This window comes from Dipodascopsis tothii (assembly GCF_038497935.1).
Source record: "Dipodascopsis tothii strain CBS 759.85 unplaced genomic scaffold V1510scaffold_23, whole genome shotgun sequence".
In the NCBI taxonomy this organism is placed as follows: domain Eukaryota; kingdom Fungi; phylum Ascomycota; class Lipomycetes; order Lipomycetales; family Lipomycetaceae; genus Neoaidaea; species Neoaidaea tothii.
In genome coordinates, this window is record NW_027118007.1 from 99,924 (window position 1) to 116,883 (window position 16,960).

The following is a 16,960-nucleotide window of genomic DNA, read 5'->3' on the forward strand; positions in this document are numbered from 1 at the left end:
ATTGGATCCAGCGCGCTAGGCCGCCCTCGGCCGGCTCCTCGTCCGTTTCGGATGCGTGAACGCTCTAGTTCTAGCCGGACGCTCTCTATGCGCGTCCGGGCAATATGTATGCCATATAATCAAGGTTCGACTGGATAAGAGCCAAACTGAGATGGACACTATTTTTTATTAGACGAGACAAAAGTGAGACATGCCCGCGCTATGGTTAGCGGCGTCGCTGCTGAATTTGCGAGAGTTGTGAGCGGCTAGGCCCGAAACGAGCTTGTGAATTCGCCCGAACGGGACTGACTGGTTGGCCGCGCTGTGCAAAAATAGAAAGCGCGCGATGGTTACCAAGACGCTGGGTCGACGCTGATCCGGCGCGGCGCGTGTTTCTCTTCCGCCGGATGTCACCTACGCTCCCGGCGGTCGCCGGCGCGGGATGCCGCTCGGCGTCCGCCGGCGCCGCGGCGCCGGCTGGCCGCCACCCCAGACGGCGGCCGCCGGCATGCCCGCGCCGGCCGCGGGCGTGGCCGCGCTGGCGGCCGGCCGCGGCGCCGCGGGCGCGCCCGACAGTGTGGCACACCCGCTGGCTGGCATGACGCATCCACTGGTCTGCCGACTGCCTGCGGGCTCCGCATGGCGGCTGCCTATCTGCGTCGAATGTGTGCTCGTACCACTACTGCCGAGTACGCCACGGCTGCCGATCTCTGGCGCGCCCGCGCGCGTACATAGCGAGCATACGCTGTACTGGTACCCCGCCCGCTAGCGCATTTAGCGCCCGCCCTAGTCTCGTCTTCTCTGCCGTAGCGCCTCAGCCGCGGACTAGCGTCTCATGCATGTTGCACGGAATTGCATCTTGCTGCAGCAAGCGTGCATATCCCTCGAGCGGCATGCATGACCTCGTCGTACCCACGCCGGTCGCGTTAATTGGGTACGGCAATGCACAAGTCACGTTGACGTACTATGGTCTGATAGTGCTCACGCTGACCTAGGCGTGCGCATGATGTTTACGCTCTCGTAGGCCATTCCGGCGCGTGCGCGGGGCGGCCCTCGTGCGTACGGGCCGTGCGGAGGCACCGGCTGCTGCCGACCGCGCAATTGGTGCCCGGCCGCCGGCCGGCGGTTTTCCGGCTCTCGGCGGCGCCTGCCGGGCGTGCCCTGACCGCATGATGGAATGCTCGTACGAGCCGTGGCCTGACGACGCGATTGCGCCGGAGGTCGCCGCCGGCGGGCGGCGACCCGCGCGGCGAGCCCGGCCGACAATGGCTGGCGGCGGCGGCGATCGCCTGCAGTCGCCCGCAATCGCCCGCAATCGCCCGCGGCCGGTGCCGGCTGCGCGCCCGGTGCGCGCCGGCAGTCTAGGGCACGCCCAGCCGGCGTCGGCGCGGCCCGGTCGTACGCTCGTTTCGGCCAGGGCCCTGTTTGTGTGCGCCCGTTCGCGGTCGACGCGTTCCTGTCGGCCGCTCGCTTACCTTGCCGGCCGCAGCTGCAGGTCGGCCGCCGCCGGCAGCAGAAGCGGCAGGTCGCTGCGCCCGGCGGCCGGTGCAGCGGTGGCTGCCGCGGCTGCAGGCGGCGGTGCCGTGCGCCTGCGGCGGCCGCGCGGTCGGAACGGACGCCTCGCCGGCTCGGCCGCTGCGGCCGTGAACGGGCGCGGTGTGATCGCTCCTGCCATGGTAGCTCTCGCGAAATTAGCTGTCCCTTGCCTCGCCCGCGGTCCCGGCGGCCGCCAGATCTGGCGGCCGTGGCGGCTCGCTAGACAGAGACGGTCGCCGAAACGGCGGCCAGAGCCTCGGACGCGCGGGCGGGGTCGCTGTTCGCGCGCCACCGGTGGGCTGGCCTGGCTGGGCGGCGGCCGGTGGCGGCCACGGGCCGCCAATGGGCGTCGGCGGCCACCAATGGCCGCCAATGGTCGCCAGGGATCGTCGGTGGCCGCAATGGCCTCAATGGCGTCCGTGGCCGCCGGCGGCCGCTGCAGCCGCTCGGCCGGGCGCGCGCGGCCGCCACAGCCTGCGACCGGACCAGACGACGGTGTGCATAAAGCTGCCGCGGCCACCGGCGGCGGCGGCCACGCGAGCGCGCCCACGTCTGGTGGCTGCCGCGCGGGGCGGCTGCGTGGCCAGCGCCGAGGGCGAACAGCGGCGATCGTCGCGCTAGCTGGCGCCGTGCGGTATCGTAATCTCATCTGGCGCGGACAATGCCCGAATCCAGCAAGGCCCTCGCCAGCGCACGGCTCGCCTCCGTCATTAATCGTCTGCTCGGCCGCACCGGCAGGACCCAAACCGGCGGTGCCGAGCGCGCCGTCAGTCGCTGGCGGACGGCTGTTGGCAGCGCTGGATGCGGCCTGGTGCCGCCACCCATGCGCCTAGCACGGAACGGACTGGGCCCGCCCAAGCGGCGCCGCCCTGCGTCACGGCTATCGTATCGCGCGGACGCGATGACGCTGGGCGCTCGCTTGCAGGACGACTGTAGCGACGGCGTGCGCTGGCGCGGACGCCGGCGGCGATGCTGTGCGTGCGCGCGCCCGGCCAGCGCAGGCCCCAGCACGTGTGCGCGCCCGGGACGGCCTGGCGAGGACGCCAAGGCGCTGCCGTAGCAGCGGACGGCGAGGCCGACACGAGCCGGCGGCGGCTGCGATCGCGCCGCTTCGGGCGAATGCCGGCAGGCGCTAGGCAGCGGCAGAGCGGGCCACATGCCAGTCCGCGGCGGGCACGGCTGCTGGCCGCCCGGTGCCGATGACGTGCCCGTTGCGGAAAACATGGCGAAAGTCTGAGACCGTGCCGGGTCGTGTCTGATCCGCGTGTTTGGGTCCTGTCCCACATGTCGCCGCCATCCGCCTGGCACAGGCGCAGGCCGCAGCGTCCGTTTGGGTTTAGAGTGCCTTGCAAATCCCGGTTACCGTGGCACGCTAATGTAATTTGCAAACCTTGTTCACGCTAGCGCGGCACAGCGCACCTGCATTCTTCGGCTAATTTCAGGCTAAGCATGGCAACGGTGACCGCGTCCGCGCTGCACTCGCCCGCGCCGGCGACGGCCTGGCCGGGAGCACAATGGCCGCAGCAACCGCGGTGACAGCGGCCGCGGTCTCGGGCGGCCGCGACGGCCGTCGCGGCCGCCGCGCGTGCACAGCCACCGCCGCCGTAAGCGCAGCCGCAGCGCCCCGCCCGCGTAGCGTGCGGCTGGTGCGGCGCAGCGTCTGTGCGGCACCCGCCAGGGCCACGCAACGACTCGTGTCCGCGCTTGCCGGTCTTGTCCCCCGGCCCTCTCGCCACCGGACCCCGCCCGCACAACTAGCGGCCGGCCCAGTCGCAGCAGAGAGCGGCGCGCAGCTAGCCGGTCACCGCGCCCGCCGCTAGGCGGTCTAGCCGGCGCGCCCGCGAGCGGCCACCAGCACGCACAGCTGCGAACGCGCCCGCTAGCAGCCGCTACGTGGGCAGAGCCCGGCGGGTTAGCGTGCAGGCTAGCGAACGCCGCCGCCGCGGGCTAGCGACACTCGCGCTGCGAGGCCGCCCTGCCCTCGCAGCGACTGCGGCCGGGGACGTGGATGGCGCAGGTCGCACCCGGCTCGCTAGAGCCCAGCCTAAACACGACCGGCGTGGTCTGCGCCGCCGAGCGCGCGCGGACGCCCGGCTGACTGGCGGCCGGTTGGCTCACGTACCCCGGCGCGGCCGTGCCAGTGGCCGGGCCAGACCGCGCTGCCGGCACCGGCGGGACACCCGCGGCTGCGATCGCGCGATCGGGCGCAGGCCTGAGTCAGGGTCCGGCCAGACGGCGGCACCGGCGGGCCGCCCGGCTTGCTTCTGCGCCAGCGATTGCCCGCCATTGGCTCGCGCCGCCGCGTGGGCGTCCGCCCTGCGGCCGGCGCCCGACTACTGCCGGGCATCCGCCAGCGCGGCGCCGGCGCACGTAGCACATGAGCCGCTCCAGCAGCCGGGGATCCGCCCGGCACCTACCCGGAGCCCGAGTGGGCTTCGGCTGGGCGGCGCCGAGACCGCCGGCCTGGCTGGTTCGACCTGGTTCGCACGTGCATGCAGCAGACCTGCACCGAAGACGGCGTGGCTAGCTGATGAGGGCGTGTTCGGGGCGCGGCCAGAGGCTCGGCGGGCCCACTGGAGGCCGGCCGGCCGACGCGGCGTGTTCTATTAAGAGCCAAGACCTAAGCGGAGGACGTGCCTGAGCGGTGGGCGGGTCTGGCCGGGCGGTGGGGGCCTGCGCCGCAGGGCGTGCGGCGCGGGCGACGGCGACGCGGGAGGCGCCGGGCCGCCGCAGCGCGTGCGGCGGCGAGGGTGGCGCGGAACGTGGCGCGGGAGGCGCGTGTCTCGGGTGAGCCGCAGGACGTGCGCCGCAGATCAGGGGAGTGCGCCGCAGGGCGTGCGGCTCAGACAGCCGCACGCCGTGCGGCGTTCAGGGGCCCGCGGCCGCCCGGCTTCAGGGGTCGCGCCGCGCATCGTGCGGCTCGCCCGTCCCGGCCGCCGGCTCGACCGGGCCGCCGTCGGCCGCGGCCGCAGCCGCCGTCTGCTCCGCAGCCTCCGCCGGCGCCTCGGCCGCCGCCGCGGCCTCCGCCCCCCCGTCCTCCCCGGCCGCCGCCTGTCCTCCGCCCCCTCCCGCCCGTGCCAGCGCCAGTATCGTCTTCGGATCCACGCTGCCCTTCTGGCCCCAGCCCTCGCGCCCAGGCTGCACAGCCGGCCGCACAGTGCAGTACCAGCCCCACGCGCGCGTCTCCCACGACGGCTCGGCCGCCCACGACTCCACAACGTGGCGGATGGCCCCCCGCATGACCCCCAGCCCGTGCTCGCCAAACACCCGCAGCAGGTACCGGCGCACCGGCTCCGGCTCGGCCCAGGCCAGCCCGTCGCCGTCGTGCTCCGGGTCCAGGCCCCACACGCCCGCCGCCGCGTCCGTCCCCCGGCGAATCGTGTCCACGCGAATGCCCATCACAGTCAGCGAGCCGCTGGCGCCGGCCGGCTCGGCCAGCGGCGCCGCCAGTCCAATCGTAGCCGCCTTGGCCCGCGCCAGCCGTGTGGCTGCCGCCTGCGCCAGCGACAGGTGCGACGAAACCGGCAATTCGGGGTACTGTTGTTCGAGTACGGCCAGCGCAAAGAGAATCATCAGCGGCGACCGGTTCGTCGCATACGCCCGCGCCCGCCGCACCACCGCCAGGTCGGTCTCCAGCGGCAGCGGCTCGTCCGAGGGGTCGCCGCCGGCGTCGTAGCGCCGGCCGCGCTTGGCCGTGGACGGCGCGGCCGGCCCGCGCTTCCGTTTGCGCGCCGGCGCGCACGCAGACACGATCCGCGCCGCCTGGGGCTCGGCCAGGCCCGGCAGCCGCGCGGCCAGGCCGGCCGCGCCGTCGGCGGCTATCGCCGGCCGGGTCGTCAGGCCCGCCCGGACCAGTACCGGTGCCAGCTGGAGCGCCAGCGGCAGCGGCAGGCGGCCCTCCTTGGCCAGCAGCCGCAGCAGGTCGTTCAGGCCCAGCGGCGGCTCCGCAGCCTGCCCGTCCGGTCCCGTCTGGTTGTCCGGCCGCGGTTCGGCCATCGTGCTGTTGTGCTGCCGCGTGGTCGCTGCGTGGTGGCCGTTTCCGCGAGTCGTGTGGTCTATCCTCAACATCGCCGGGACAACCGCCGCGGTTCCCCACAGGAAGAACGACCGGCGCAGACGGTATTCGAACACGCACGCGCGCAGCAGGCCAGCACGGCACGCACGGTGCACGCAGGGGCAGACGCAGGCTCAGGCACAGTCAGCGCCGACGGGACCGCAGCCGCGGCTAGACACGAGCCAGCACAGCCAGCACAGGCCGACCAAGCGGACTTCGCCATGGGCAACCAGCCGTCGCGGCGGCGCATCACCAAACAGGACCGGGCGGTGCTCGACCTCAAGCTGCAGCGGGACCGGCTGCGCCAGTACCAGAAGCGCATCCAGGCCGTGCTCGACCGCGAGCAGGACATTGCCCGGCAGTGTCTGGCGGCCGGCGACAAGGACCGGGCGCTGCTGGCGCTGCGCAAGCGCAAGTACCAGGCGCAGTTGCTGGCCAAGACCGACAGCCAGCTCGAGACACTCGAGCGGCTGGTGAGTGCGTGCGCGGCGGCGCTGACGGCAGACCAACAGCATCGAGTTTGCGCTGGTCGAGAAGGACATCATGTACGGCCTACAGCAGGGCAGCCAGGTCCTGCGGGACATCAACGCCGAGATGTCGATGGAGCGCGTCGAGAAGCTGCTGGACACGACGGCGGAGGGCATTGCGTACCAGAACGTGGGTGGTGGCGCGGACGGGCTGACGACAGGAAATCAGCGAGATGCTGGCGGGCGCGATCACCAACGCCGAGGAGGACGAGATCGAGGAGGAGCTGGCGGCGCTGGCGGGCGCGGAGCTGGTCAAGACGATTCCGGCGGTGCCGACGGACGTGCCGACGCTGGAGACGTCCGAGGCCGAGTCCGAGGCCGAGTCCGAGGCCGAGTCCGAGGCCGAGGCCGAGCGGCGGCCGACGGCCGGCCGGACGCGGGCCGAGGCGCTGGCGGCGTAGCGCGGGCGCAGGCCAGACAGAACAATTACATTTATTTGTACAGACGTGTATGCAGAGGGGAGACGCGGGAGGCATATAGCCGCAGCATATAGCCGCAGCATATAGCCGCAGGCGCTGGCGGCCGAGGCGAGGACAGCAAGAGGCCGCCGGGTCGCATGGAGCCGGGTCGCATGGAGCGGCATGTAGCCGCCGGGTCGCATGCAGCCTCCGGGTCGCATGTAGCCACCAGCACCCGCCGGGTCGCATGTAGCCGCCGGGTCGCATGTCCACCAGCACCCGCCGGGTCGCATGCAGCCGCATGTAGCCGCCGCAAGCCATCGCCGCCACATGTCCGCCACAGGCCATCGCCCGTCCCTCACAGCTCGTCCAGCCACTCCAGAAACTCGGGCGTGAAGTACGAGATGATCAGCGTCGCGCCGGCACGCAGGCACCCGTACGCGGCCTCAAACGCGATCGTCTTCAGGTCGACCACGCCCTTCTCGGCCGCCGCGTACAGCATGGCGTACTCGCCCGACACCTGGTACGTGCACAGCGGCACGTCCCGGCATATCTCCTTGGCGTCCGACACAATGTCGAGGTAGAACGTCGACGGCTTGACGATGATCGCGTCCGCGCCCTCCGCCAGGTCGCGGGCCAGCGCCCGCCGCGCCAGGCCGCGCCCGCCCGTCGGCAGCTGGTAGCACTTGCGGTCGCCAAACGACGGCGCCGAGCCCGCCGCGTCCCGGAACGGGCCGTACAGGTTTCCGGCGAACTTGGCCGAGTACGACATGAGCATGGTCCGGTGCGCCAGGCCGGCGTCCAGCAGGCCGCGCTTGATGGCCAGGATCCGCCCGTCGACCATGTCCGACGGCGCCACGCAGTTGGCGCCGGCGCGCGCGTAGTTGACGGCCACGGCCGCCAGGCGCCGCACCGACTGCTCGCGGATGATGCTGCCGTCGTCGCGCAGGATGCCGCAGTGGCCGTGGCTCGTGTACTCGCAGAGGCACACGTCGCAGATCACAAACAGGTCGGGGAACTCGGCCTTGAGCGCCTTGATCGTGACAATCACCGGGCCGTTCGGGTCGTCGGCCGCGGTCGCGAGCTCGTCCTTGACTCCCTCGGCCATGGGCACGCCGAAGAGGATCACCGCCTTGAGGCCCTTGGCCACCAGCGACCGCACATACGGCACCACCTTGTTGACGCCCCACCTGCTGTCAGCGTGTCCGCGGCCGCACGTACCGCTTCTGCTTCGGCAGCGACTCAATGACCGTCTCTTCTTCGGGGTCGTCCGAGAGGAAGAGGGGGTAGATGAACGAGGACTGCGGTCAGAGAATTTTCACCAACCATTGCGGGCCGGCGGCCGCCGGCACGGCCGCGCCAGGCACGCGCCCAGCCGCCGCAGCCGCCGCCGGCCGGTCGCCGTTGCCGCAGCGGCCGGTCGCACCCGCCGGCTGCGTCCGCCGGCCGGCCGGAGCCCCGGCGCCGCCGGCTTTGCCGCTCTCACCTTCGTCAGCTGGCGCTCGTTCTGCCACGTCCGCAGCAGCGGATGGTGGTACCCGCCCGACAGGATCGACGAGATCTCGGTCGGCTGCTCGGCCGTGTACGTGGCCACGTGCTTGGTCGGTTCGGAGGACATGGTTGCGGTGCCGGTCGTGGGCGGCAGCGCTGGTTTTGGGTGGAGATCCGGTGGCGCGTTGCCGTGGCAACGGCAGTCGGGGCGCCGCACGCTGTGCGGCGCGCAAGCACTTTGCGCGCCGCGCGCCGTGCGGCGCTGCACCATGGACCACTCGCACTCGCACTCGCACTCGCACGGCCACGCGCACTCGCCGCCGCCGGCCGAGACCTCGGACGTGCAGACGCTGCAGCCGCACATCGCGCTCGGCGACGTCGTCACGCTCAACGAGGCCGAGGCCGGCGCCGGCGCCCGCGTGCTCAAGACCTGGGCCGACCGGCTCGACGACGCGCAGGTGCGTGCCGCCCGATCGCGCTGACGCAGGTCCTCGAGTCCGACTCGGACGACCAGCTGCTGATGCATATCCCGTAAGTCGCGGCCGGACGCGCTGACCCAGGTTCACGGGCATGGTCCGCGTGCACTCGCTGCTGATCCGGTCCGACGCCGACGACACCGCGCCGCACACGCTCAAGCTGTTCAAGAACCGGCCGGGGCTGGACTTTGCGGCCGCCTCCGAGCTGCGCGCCGATGCCACGTTCGAGCACGCGGCCGGCTCCGCCGACGTCCACGAGTACGCCGTGCGGCGGGCCGTCTTCTCCAACGTCCGCAGCGTCCAGCTCTTTGTGGAGGACAGCGCCGGCGCCGACGTCTCGCGGCTCTACTACGTGGGCCTGCGCGGCGACTGGACCAAGCTGTCCAAGGACCCGGTCATCACGCTGTACGAGGCCGCGGCCAACCCGCGCGACCACAAGAGCCTGGTTCCCGGCGTGCTGTCCGACTACAGCGCCTAGGCGGCGAGGACGGCTTCGCGGCCGCGGGGGCCGGCCAATGGGAGCCGCCGCGGACGCAGCCTTGCCGGAGTCGCCGTGGACGCCCGCGAACGGTGCCGGGCGGCGACCGGCGAGAGTAGGCCCGGCGCAGAGCGCGCAAACCGTATCCATCAATGATTGCTATGTACATCACTCCTTCGTCTCCAGCCGTGCGTCCGCCTCGGCAACGGCCTCGTCCGCGGCCAGCTTCCACTTGACCGCGGTCAGGCCGACGTACGTCAGCCCGGTGATGGCAAAAACGCTGATCAGCGGCCGGCCGAAGTTGATGTAGAACGCCACCTGCCGTCAGTAAGCGCGCCGGAACGTACTTACATGCGGCGACACCTTCTTGGGCTCGGTCGAGTACCCTCGGCGGGCGGCCGTCTGGAGCAGTGTGCGGAACGCCATGGTTGCCGGAAGGGTGCGTCCCGCCGCAGGATGTGCGGCTGTCACCGTCACGTGACGGGCAGCGCTGCGAGCACGGGAGCGGTGGACGCCGCCGGGCGCTCCGGCGGACCGGGAGGACTTGGCGGCTTCGGCTTCGCCGGAGGTCCGGCTGGGAACCCGCCAGGGCTTGACGGCGGCTGGCGCCGGCCGTCGGCGCGCCGCACACGGTGCGGCTCACAGCCCGCGTGATCTGTGCGACGCCAGCCACCGAAACATCGGGCGGCTGCGGCAGATCCGGCTACGCGCCGCACAGCGTGCGGCTGAGGTCGCGTGATCGTGCGTCGCCCCGTGGCTCTGACGGCCTCGTCGGTCGTCCCCAGAGCACCCGGATCTTCGCCGCGCGCTTCGCGGCGCGCTTCGCCGCGCGCTTCGCAGCGGCGCTCCGCGACCGCCGCACCGCCCTCCCGGTCTCCGCCTACGGCAGCCGGCGCCCGCGGACACAACGCCTGAGCCGCACAGCGTGCGGCGCGGCTCCGCGCCCGTGCGGCTAGCCCGCGCGGCTGACCCGCCCAACCGGCCCGCCCAGCTGGCGCCCAGCCGCCGTTGCCGCGGCCCCACGCGACGCGTCAGCTCGCGCCAAGACTCACGGGTGCCCCGACGCAGGCACGCCAGCACACAGGCGGGGAACGGTCGTCTGACCGTGCCTGCGGTCGAGCCGGCTGGGCGTGGGACAGGCGTTGGGAGCTAGGCTCAGAACAGAAAATCAATTAAGCGGCTAGCGGTGACGTTACCCGAACTGGCGAAACAGCTACCCAATCAGGCCAAGGCAAGTGCGGCTTACCCACCGCATACCCGCCGGAACCGCCGAGGACCGCGCTACACCACATCTGCAGCACACCAAGCCCCGAGCAGGGCGGACCGCGGACCACTAACCACACCGGGCGTAGCCAGTGACGCCATCGAGCCGGTGGCCGAGAAAAAAACGGTCGGAATCCTGGTCGACGAGGCCGACGGGCCCGTCGCCGGCGGCCGCGGGTCCGGGCGGACGTCGGCGGCCGGTGGCAGCGCCTCCGGGCGGAGCCGAGCCGGCGGCAGCAGCGTGCGCGGCGCCGGGAACGGCGGCGGCGCGGCTGCGCGCGGCTCCGGCGCCCGCCGCGGCCTTGGCTTAGCCGGGACTATAAAGGCCGGCGGCGGCGGCCATGACGGCATGGCCTCTTCTGCACCCAAAGACGGACCCAGCGTGTTCGGGCAGTTTGTGCGAGACGTCGAGGCCGGGCTCGGCCCGTTGCCGCGGGCGGGCGGGCTGCGCCGCCGGCTGGCGGCGTGGTACTCGGCCAACACCGGGCTGCTGATTTTCGCCGTCGCCCAGCTGTTCTCCTCGGCCATGAACCTGTCGACGCGGATCCTCGAGACCACGACCACGCCGCAGCTGGACGCGCTGCAGATCGTGTTCACGCGCATGGCCGTGACGTGGGCGCTCGGCACGGCGTACATGTGGTACGCGCGGGTGCCGGACTTCCTGCTGGGCCCGCCCGGCGTGCGCGGGCTGCTCTTTGCGCGCGGCTTCGTGGGCTTCTTCGGCCTCTTCGGCATGTACTTCTCGCTGCGGTACCTGTCGCTCTCGGACGCGACCGTGATCACGTTCCTGGCGCCGCCGCTGTCGGGGTACGCCGCGTCGGTCTTCCTGGGCGAGTCGTTCGGCGCGGTCGAGAAGGTGGCCGCGTTCACGTCGTTTGCGGGCGTGGTGCTCGTCGCGCAGCCCGCGCCGCTGTTCCCGCTCAAGGAGGAGCCCAGCACGATCAACGTGACGGCCGCGCAGAAGCTGGTCGCGCTGCTGGTCGCGCTCAGCGGCGTGCTCGGCGCGACCGGCGCGTTCCTGATCGTCCGCCGCATCTCGTACCGCGCGCACCCGCTCGTCGTCGTCAACTACTTCTCCATGTGCTGCGTGCTCGTGTCCGGGCTCGCGCTGGCGCTCACGCCGTCGCTGGGCTTTGTGCTGCCCGTGGGCGGCCGCCAGTGGGGGCTGCTCGCCCTCATCGGCGTCTTTGGCTTCCTGTACCAGGCCATGCTGACCGCCGGCCTGCAGCGCGAGAAGCCGGGCCGGGCGACCAACATGATCTACCTCCAGATGTTCTTCGCGTTCGTGTTCCAGTGGGCGCTGTGGCACCAGCTGCCGTCGGCGCTGGAGCTGGCCGGCACCGGCATCATCCTGGTCTCGGCCGTGGCCGTGGCCGCGTCCAAGACCGCGCCGGAGCCGGCCCCGGCCGAGGTCGTGTACGAGATGGCTGCGCTGCGGCCCAGCAACGAGATTAGCTGAATACATTTTCGAACCGCTGCTCGCGGCCGGCCCGGAGCCGGCCGAACTCGTCGCCGGCGAGCGCGCGCGACCCGGCCGGCTTGACGGCCTCGACCGCGACCGCGCCGTCGCCCGTGCGCACGATCAGCGCGCCGGCGCCGGCCACGTACGCGCCGGCCGGCCGGCCGGCCAGCGCGGCCGGCACCGCCACCGGCGCCACGCCGTCCAGCAGCACCGTCCGCTGCACCCCGCCGGCGTACGTCTTGGCCGTTTCCAGCGGCCGCATGCACGCCCGGAACCGCCGGCCGAGGCCGGCGGCCGTGTCGGCCGCCCAGTCGACCGTCCAGAACGGCCGCGCGATCTTGGGCGCGTACGAGTACGCCTCCGAGGTCGGCACCGTCGGCAGCACCGCCTCGTCGAGCTCGTCCACGTCGGCCTCGGCCAGCACGACGAGCACCCGCGCCAGCGCGCCCGCGCCGGCCACCGCCACCCGCTCGGCCAGGCTGGCCGCCGTGTCGTCGCCGGCCACCGCGATCCCGCGCTCGACCGCCACCGCCCGCCCGCGGTCGAACGCGTGCGGGTCCAGCGTCTGCACCGTCACGCCCGTGGCCGCCACCCCGTCGGCGATCGCGTACTGCAGCGGCGACGGGCCGCTGTACTGCGGCAGCACCGACGGGTGCACGTTCAGCCCGCCGAACGCGAGCTGGCTGAGATACCGGGCCGGGATCAGCCGGCCGTACGAGACCGCCACGGCCAGGTCCGCCCCGGCGCCGGCCAGAGCCTGTCGTCAGCGCGCCCGCCGTCCCCGTACCTCAAAGTCCGCGCGCGAGTCCACCTCGTGCACGCGCAGCCCGCGCCCGCGCGCAAACGCCTGCAGCGCGACTGCCGTCAGCTGCCGCCCGCTCTGCGCCGCCGTACCTTCGCGCACCGTGCGCCGGCCGCGGCCGGCCGGCTTGGGCCTCCGCACGGCCACCTGGACGTCCGCGACCACGTCCGGCCGTGTCTGCTGCAGCGACGTGACGGCCTGGAGCGTCTGGATGCTGAACGCGTCCGAGCCAAAGTACATGATCCGCAGCGGCCGGTCCGCGGACGCGCTCGTGTGCAGGCAGCGGCGGGCGGCGGCGGCCGCGACGGCCGCCGGGCGCCTCTGGCCGCCGCCGGCCGCGTGCCCGAAGGCGGCCGCCGCCTGCGCGGCCGCCCGCCGCGCCGATTGTGGTGTCCGGCCTGCCATTTGTGTTGGGGGCGCTGTGGTGTGGTGCGCTTTCTACCGGCCAAAAAATTCCTTCCTATCAAACAATCGGCGCCCGCCCTCTGACCCGCCCAGAACGCCCACGACGGCCGATCCAGGCCCCCGACTGCGCCCAGACGTGTCGCGGAATGCGATCGACGCGCCATGTGGCCCTCGTCCGGATCCGCGGGCGTGTGCCTGGAATACGGCCACGGAGGCTCGACGCTGTATGCGCCGGAGTACGCGAGCGCGACGTGGATCAGCCCGCGGCTGCACGGCCACGGTAAGCACGCAGGCGCGGTGCCAGGGCCGCGCGGATCGTCCGCGGACGGCGGCCGCGCCGATGGCTGTGATGGCGCTGACCGCAGGCTCGCAATTTGTGCCGGCCAACTTTGAACGCACGCTCGTCGCCGGGCGGCCGCGGCCGGCGCCGGCGCCGGCCGCGCCGGTCGGCGAGCGGTACCGCAGCGTGCTGGAGACGCTCGTGCCGGAGCACCACGTCTCGTTCGGCGTGCTGTCGGACCTGTGGACCGAGTCCCGGCGGCAGGCGCTGGACCCCGCGGGTGCCGTCGATCCGCTCGTCGGCAGCCAGCTGGCCGCGGCGTACGCGCGCGACCACGTGGGCCGGCGGCTGCGGCCATGCGCGGTCTTCGTGGGCGGCGCGACCGGCCAGGACCTTCGTACGTGAGCCACCGGATGCGCTGACGCAGACATCGCCGAGCTCGCGACCGAGCGCCACAGGCTGGACGACGCCGGCGCGTGGGCAGCGACGCCGACGCTGGGCGCGCGCCGGTCGACGGTCGCCGTGGACGGCCGGATCCAGGGCGTGGTGGCCGCCGGCGACGGCGACGGCGACGCCGAGCCGCTGCTGGCCGTGCGCACCGCGCGGGACTGCCAGCTGTTCCGGCTCGAGTGCGACCGGGCGCGGCCGGCGGCCGCGTTTGCGGCGTCGCACCGGCTGCACGCGATCGCCAACGGCGACGTGGCCGGCCTGCCGCTGACGGACGCCGCGTTCAACCCGTGGTACCGGCGGCAGGTCGCTGCGGTCGACCTGGACGGCAACTGGGCCGTGTGGGACGTCGAGTACGCGCGCCGGTGGACCGCGCGCCGGCAGCACACGCACGCGGCCGCGTCCGCGGACGAAAACAGCTTCGGCAACCGCGTGCTGTGGGGCGCCGATCTCAACACGATCGTGGTCTCGAACGGGCTGGCCGTGACGGCCGCGGACCTGCGCGCGCCGGCAGCCACCGTGCGGCTCTACGAGAGCGCGGACCGCGCGCAGATCCGCGGCGTCGCGCGCGGGCCGGCCGGCGACGGCTACGTGCTCACGTCCACGGCCGTGCGCTGGCTGGACTGGCGCATGCCCGCCCGCGACCTGCTCGCCTGGCGGCACTTCCGCGCCGACGACCCGACGCTGGCCATGGCCCCGTTCGAGTGCGGCGACACGGCCCACGTGCTGGTGCACTCGCGCCAGGACCCGCTCCTGACGGTGTTCCAGTTCGGCCGCGACGCCGGCCTGCCGGTCTCGCCCGACGACCCCTACATCCTCGACTACCAGCGCGGGCCGCTGGCGCACACGGTCGTGCCGCTGGCCGGCGCCGCCCGCGACGCCCACGGCGCGTCGGTGCTGACGTTGCTGCGGTACACGGCCGACGGCGGCGTCGCCGAGACGCTGTTCTCGACGCTGCGGGTGCCGGCGGCGGCCGCGGTCGAGCCCGCGCCGGCCGAGCCCGCGCCGGCGCCGGCGCCGGCGCCGGCCCACGCCTGCGTCGACTTCTCGTCGCTCTACGCCGCCGTCTTTGCCGACGACGACCCCGAGCTGGCGACCGAGTACGCGGACGGCGCGGCGCGCGCGTACTGCGACGCGCTGGCCGCCGCCGTCCGCGCGTCGCGGTTCCGCACGCCGCGCGCGCGGCTGCCGCTGGCCGCGGCCGCGCGCACGATCCACACGCGCAACTTCGCCGACCTGGCCGAGTTCTCGGTCGAGCTCGAGCGCGCGCTGCTGGACCTGGGCGACGCGGGCTTCGGCGTCCACATCAGCGACTACGAGAGCGTGCTGTACGTGGGCGTGGCCGCGCTCGACACCGACGCGGTCTACCACAGCCTGGTCGCCCGCTGGCTGGCGCCGCTGCCGGCCACGCTGTCGCGGGCGCGCCTGCGGCGGGAGCGGCTGTGCCGGCGGCTGGCGCTCGACATCTCGCTGGACGCGGTCGCGCTCTCGCGCACGGCCGCGCCGCCGCGCCCGCCGCCCGCCGACTTTGCGTTCCCGGTCCTGGGCGAGTACGCCGAGTTCGCCAAGCCGTCGCGCAAGCGCACGCTCGGCGGCCTGCAGCGGCTGTTTGCCGACTGGACCGTCGGCGCCGCCGTCGCCGACTACGAGTGGGCGCCGCTGGACGCGGACGAGCCGGCGCCGGCGCGCGAGGCGCGGTCGCGGTCCCGCGAGCACGAGCCCGCGCCGGCGGTCGCGCCCGCCGTGCTGCAGCCGCAGGCGCCGGTGATCCGGTCGTCGCAGCCGGCGCCGCTGTCGCCGCGCTTCGGCGCGTCCCAGCGGGCGTTCTCGCAGCCGGACGCGGCGTCGTCGCAGCCCGAGTTCGCGGTCATGTCGCAGGTCGAGCGCGGCGCGTTTGGCTCGCGCCAGAAGCCCAAGAAGCGCAAGCGCCGCGAGGGGTTCCGGTGATGTACATAGCAACGGGGCGCACGGTGGCCCGTGCGCAGCCCCTGACGATCACGCGCCGCACGCCGTGCGGCTCGCGCCAGCGCCAACGCGGCAGGTCGGCCCGCGATACGAGCGGGCAGGGCCCGCGGCGGCGCATGAAAGCGCAGCAAGCTGCAGCCCGCACGTGCGCCTGGCGGGCAGGCGCCGCAGCCACGGCCGATCACAAAGTACCAAGGACCGGGATCCGTACGCGCTAGATGCATGACAGTAGCCCGGGACGCTGGATCAGGGCGCCGCCAAGTGGCTAGCGTTTCACAATGTTTCAAGGCGGCCGTGCGCGCTCACGACCGCCGCCCGTTAGGGCCGCGTCCCCTCGGCCGGGCTGCAGGGCCCGCCGCCGCCCGTTTGGGCGCCCCGGCGCCGAACAATGCACGCCGTTGTGATCGGCCGCGCATGCGCTGGCCGAGGCCACGCGCAGCACCCGGCTAGGCCTGCGCGCCCGCCAGCGTATCCACGGTAGCGCTATGGCTGGCGCGCGTCAGTACGTCGCTGGCGCCGCCTGCACGGCCGTCCTTCGTCGCATGCGCCGCTAGCGCCTGCAGGTACGGTCCGCCCTCAGCGGCGATGCTGTCGACGCAGGTAGCCTGCACCATGCGCGCCCGGGGCCTGCATAGGCATGTGCCGGCCGCGTGCAGAGTACGCCGTGCCTGCATGGTACGGCCTGGCGCTGCATGATACCCAGCACGGCCGATGACATGCACGCGGTAATTACGACGGGTCTGGAAAGCTCCAGAACTGCGCCGGAACGCAGCTCACAGGTCTTTAGCTCGGCCGGGCCCGCAGAGTCTCGACGCACGCTGGCCGGCATGCGCAAGCCGCTGACGCCGGCGGACGACGCTGCATTCCACCACGCCTATGCAATGCAGCTTCGTGCAACGCATGCGCCCCCGCTGCAGCTGCTGCGACGCCAGCTGCGTCCGACGACGCACCTCGGTCGCGCTGTCGGCGCAGATCACGGCCTAGGTCTGGACGGTCGCGACAATCGGCCCGAGGTTCGTCCGTCGAACGGCACGCTCGTGTTGGCCGCCGGCCGCGGCCCCGGGGACGCACGCGGGCGGGGCCGATCCGGCGAATTGGGGGGTGCGGCGGGCGAGACGGGCGCCGCACGACTGGCACTGTTGCCATGACAACGCGCACGCTGCGTGCGTCACGTTGCCACGGCAACGCAGCTTGCGCTCTCCGCCGCAGCGGTCTGTCGCCATGGCAACGCCACGCGTCGCTGGTCGCCCAGGCAACCGTCTACACTACAGCCATAATCGCAAGCTTGTCAGACTACCATTCATGTCCACCCAAGGCGTCCCCTCCGGAGAGGTACACTACCAAGGGTCGAGATCATCGAACTAGTTCTACATCTACTGGCAAGCCAGCAAAATGCA

The 16,960-nt window shown here is 73.0% G+C and overlaps 8 protein-coding genes across 8 annotated transcripts; 4 read left to right on the plus strand and 4 right to left on the minus strand.

The window, feature by feature from the left end:
* Positions 1-4,407: 4,407 nt before the first annotated feature.
* On the minus strand, positions 4,408-5,511 carry V1510DRAFT_367635 (uncharacterized protein; the record flags this gene model as incomplete). The annotated part of the gene is made up of 1 exon (XM_066931313.1): positions 4,408-5,511. The coding sequence occupies one exon, from the start codon at positions 5,509-5,511 to the stop codon at positions 4,408-4,410; it is 1,104 nt and encodes a 367-aa protein (XP_066787920.1).
* Positions 5,512-5,790: 279 nt separating this feature from the next.
* Positions 5,791-6,497, plus strand: V1510DRAFT_404056 (ESCRT-III subunit protein VPS20; the record flags this gene model as incomplete). The annotated part of the gene is made up of 3 exons (XM_066932206.1): positions 5,791-6,042; positions 6,074-6,226; positions 6,258-6,497. The coding sequence occupies 3 exons, from the start codon at positions 5,791-5,793 to the stop codon at positions 6,495-6,497; spliced, it is 645 nt and encodes a 214-aa protein (XP_066787921.1).
* Positions 6,498-6,852: 355 nt separating this feature from the next.
* On the minus strand, positions 6,853-8,112 carry V1510DRAFT_404057 (uncharacterized protein; the record flags this gene model as incomplete). Its single annotated transcript, XM_066932207.1, has 3 exons — positions 6,853-7,684; positions 7,716-7,795; positions 7,981-8,112. The coding sequence occupies 3 exons, from the start codon at positions 8,110-8,112 to the stop codon at positions 6,853-6,855; spliced, it is 1,044 nt and encodes a 347-aa protein (XP_066787922.1).
* Positions 8,113-8,259: 147 nt separating this feature from the next.
* V1510DRAFT_419685 (galactose-binding domain-like protein) lies at positions 8,260-9,124 on the plus strand. The gene is made up of 2 exons (XM_066934329.1): positions 8,260-8,443; positions 8,473-9,124. Exon 2 carries the CDS (start codon positions 8,556-8,558, stop codon positions 8,937-8,939), a length of 384 nt encoding a protein of 127 aa, XP_066787923.1. The 5' UTR covers positions 8,260-8,443; positions 8,473-8,555; the 3' UTR covers positions 8,940-9,124.
* V1510DRAFT_404059 (uncharacterized protein) lies at positions 9,108-9,365 on the minus strand (the record flags this gene model as incomplete). The annotated part of the gene is made up of 2 exons (XM_066932208.1): positions 9,108-9,257; positions 9,291-9,365. The coding sequence occupies 2 exons, from the start codon at positions 9,363-9,365 to the stop codon at positions 9,108-9,110; spliced, it is 225 nt and encodes a 74-aa protein (XP_066787924.1).
* Positions 9,366-10,562: 1,197 nt separating this feature from the next.
* V1510DRAFT_419688 (uncharacterized protein) lies at positions 10,563-11,680 on the plus strand. Its single transcript, XM_066934330.1, has one exon. It carries the CDS (start codon positions 10,729-10,731, stop codon positions 11,659-11,661), a length of 933 nt encoding a protein of 310 aa, XP_066787925.1. The 5' UTR covers positions 10,563-10,728; the 3' UTR covers positions 11,662-11,680.
* Positions 11,681-11,787: 107 nt separating this feature from the next.
* V1510DRAFT_380593 (formyl transferase) lies at positions 11,788-13,042 on the minus strand (the record flags this gene model as incomplete). The annotated part of the gene is made up of 3 exons (XM_066931636.1): positions 12,559-13,042; positions 12,452-12,522; positions 11,788-12,421 (listed from the first exon to the last, which is right to left on the minus strand). Coding segments are annotated over exons 1-3 (1,017 nt in total), but the record flags the coding sequence as incomplete, so codon positions are not given.
* Positions 12,559-16,711, plus strand: V1510DRAFT_437450 (RNA polymerase I-specific transcription-initiation factor-domain-containing protein; the record flags this gene model as incomplete). The annotated part of the gene is made up of 4 exons (XM_066935580.1): positions 12,559-13,151; positions 13,237-13,548; positions 13,579-15,541; positions 16,267-16,711. The coding sequence occupies exons 1-4, from the start codon at positions 13,034-13,036 to the stop codon at positions 16,709-16,711; spliced, it is 2,838 nt and encodes a 945-aa protein (XP_066787927.1). The 5' UTR covers positions 12,559-13,033.
* Positions 16,712-16,960: the final 249 nt, after the last annotated feature.

Bases quoted from the DNA above. Each gene is read 5' to 3' on its own strand.
- V1510DRAFT_419685 (XM_066934329.1), top strand. From the start codon at position 8,556: ATGGTCCGCGTGCACTCGCTGCTGATCCGGTCCGACGCCGACGACACC.
- V1510DRAFT_419688 (XM_066934330.1), top strand. From the start codon at position 10,729: ATGAACCTGTCGACGCGGATCCTCGAGACCACGACCACGCCGCAGCTG.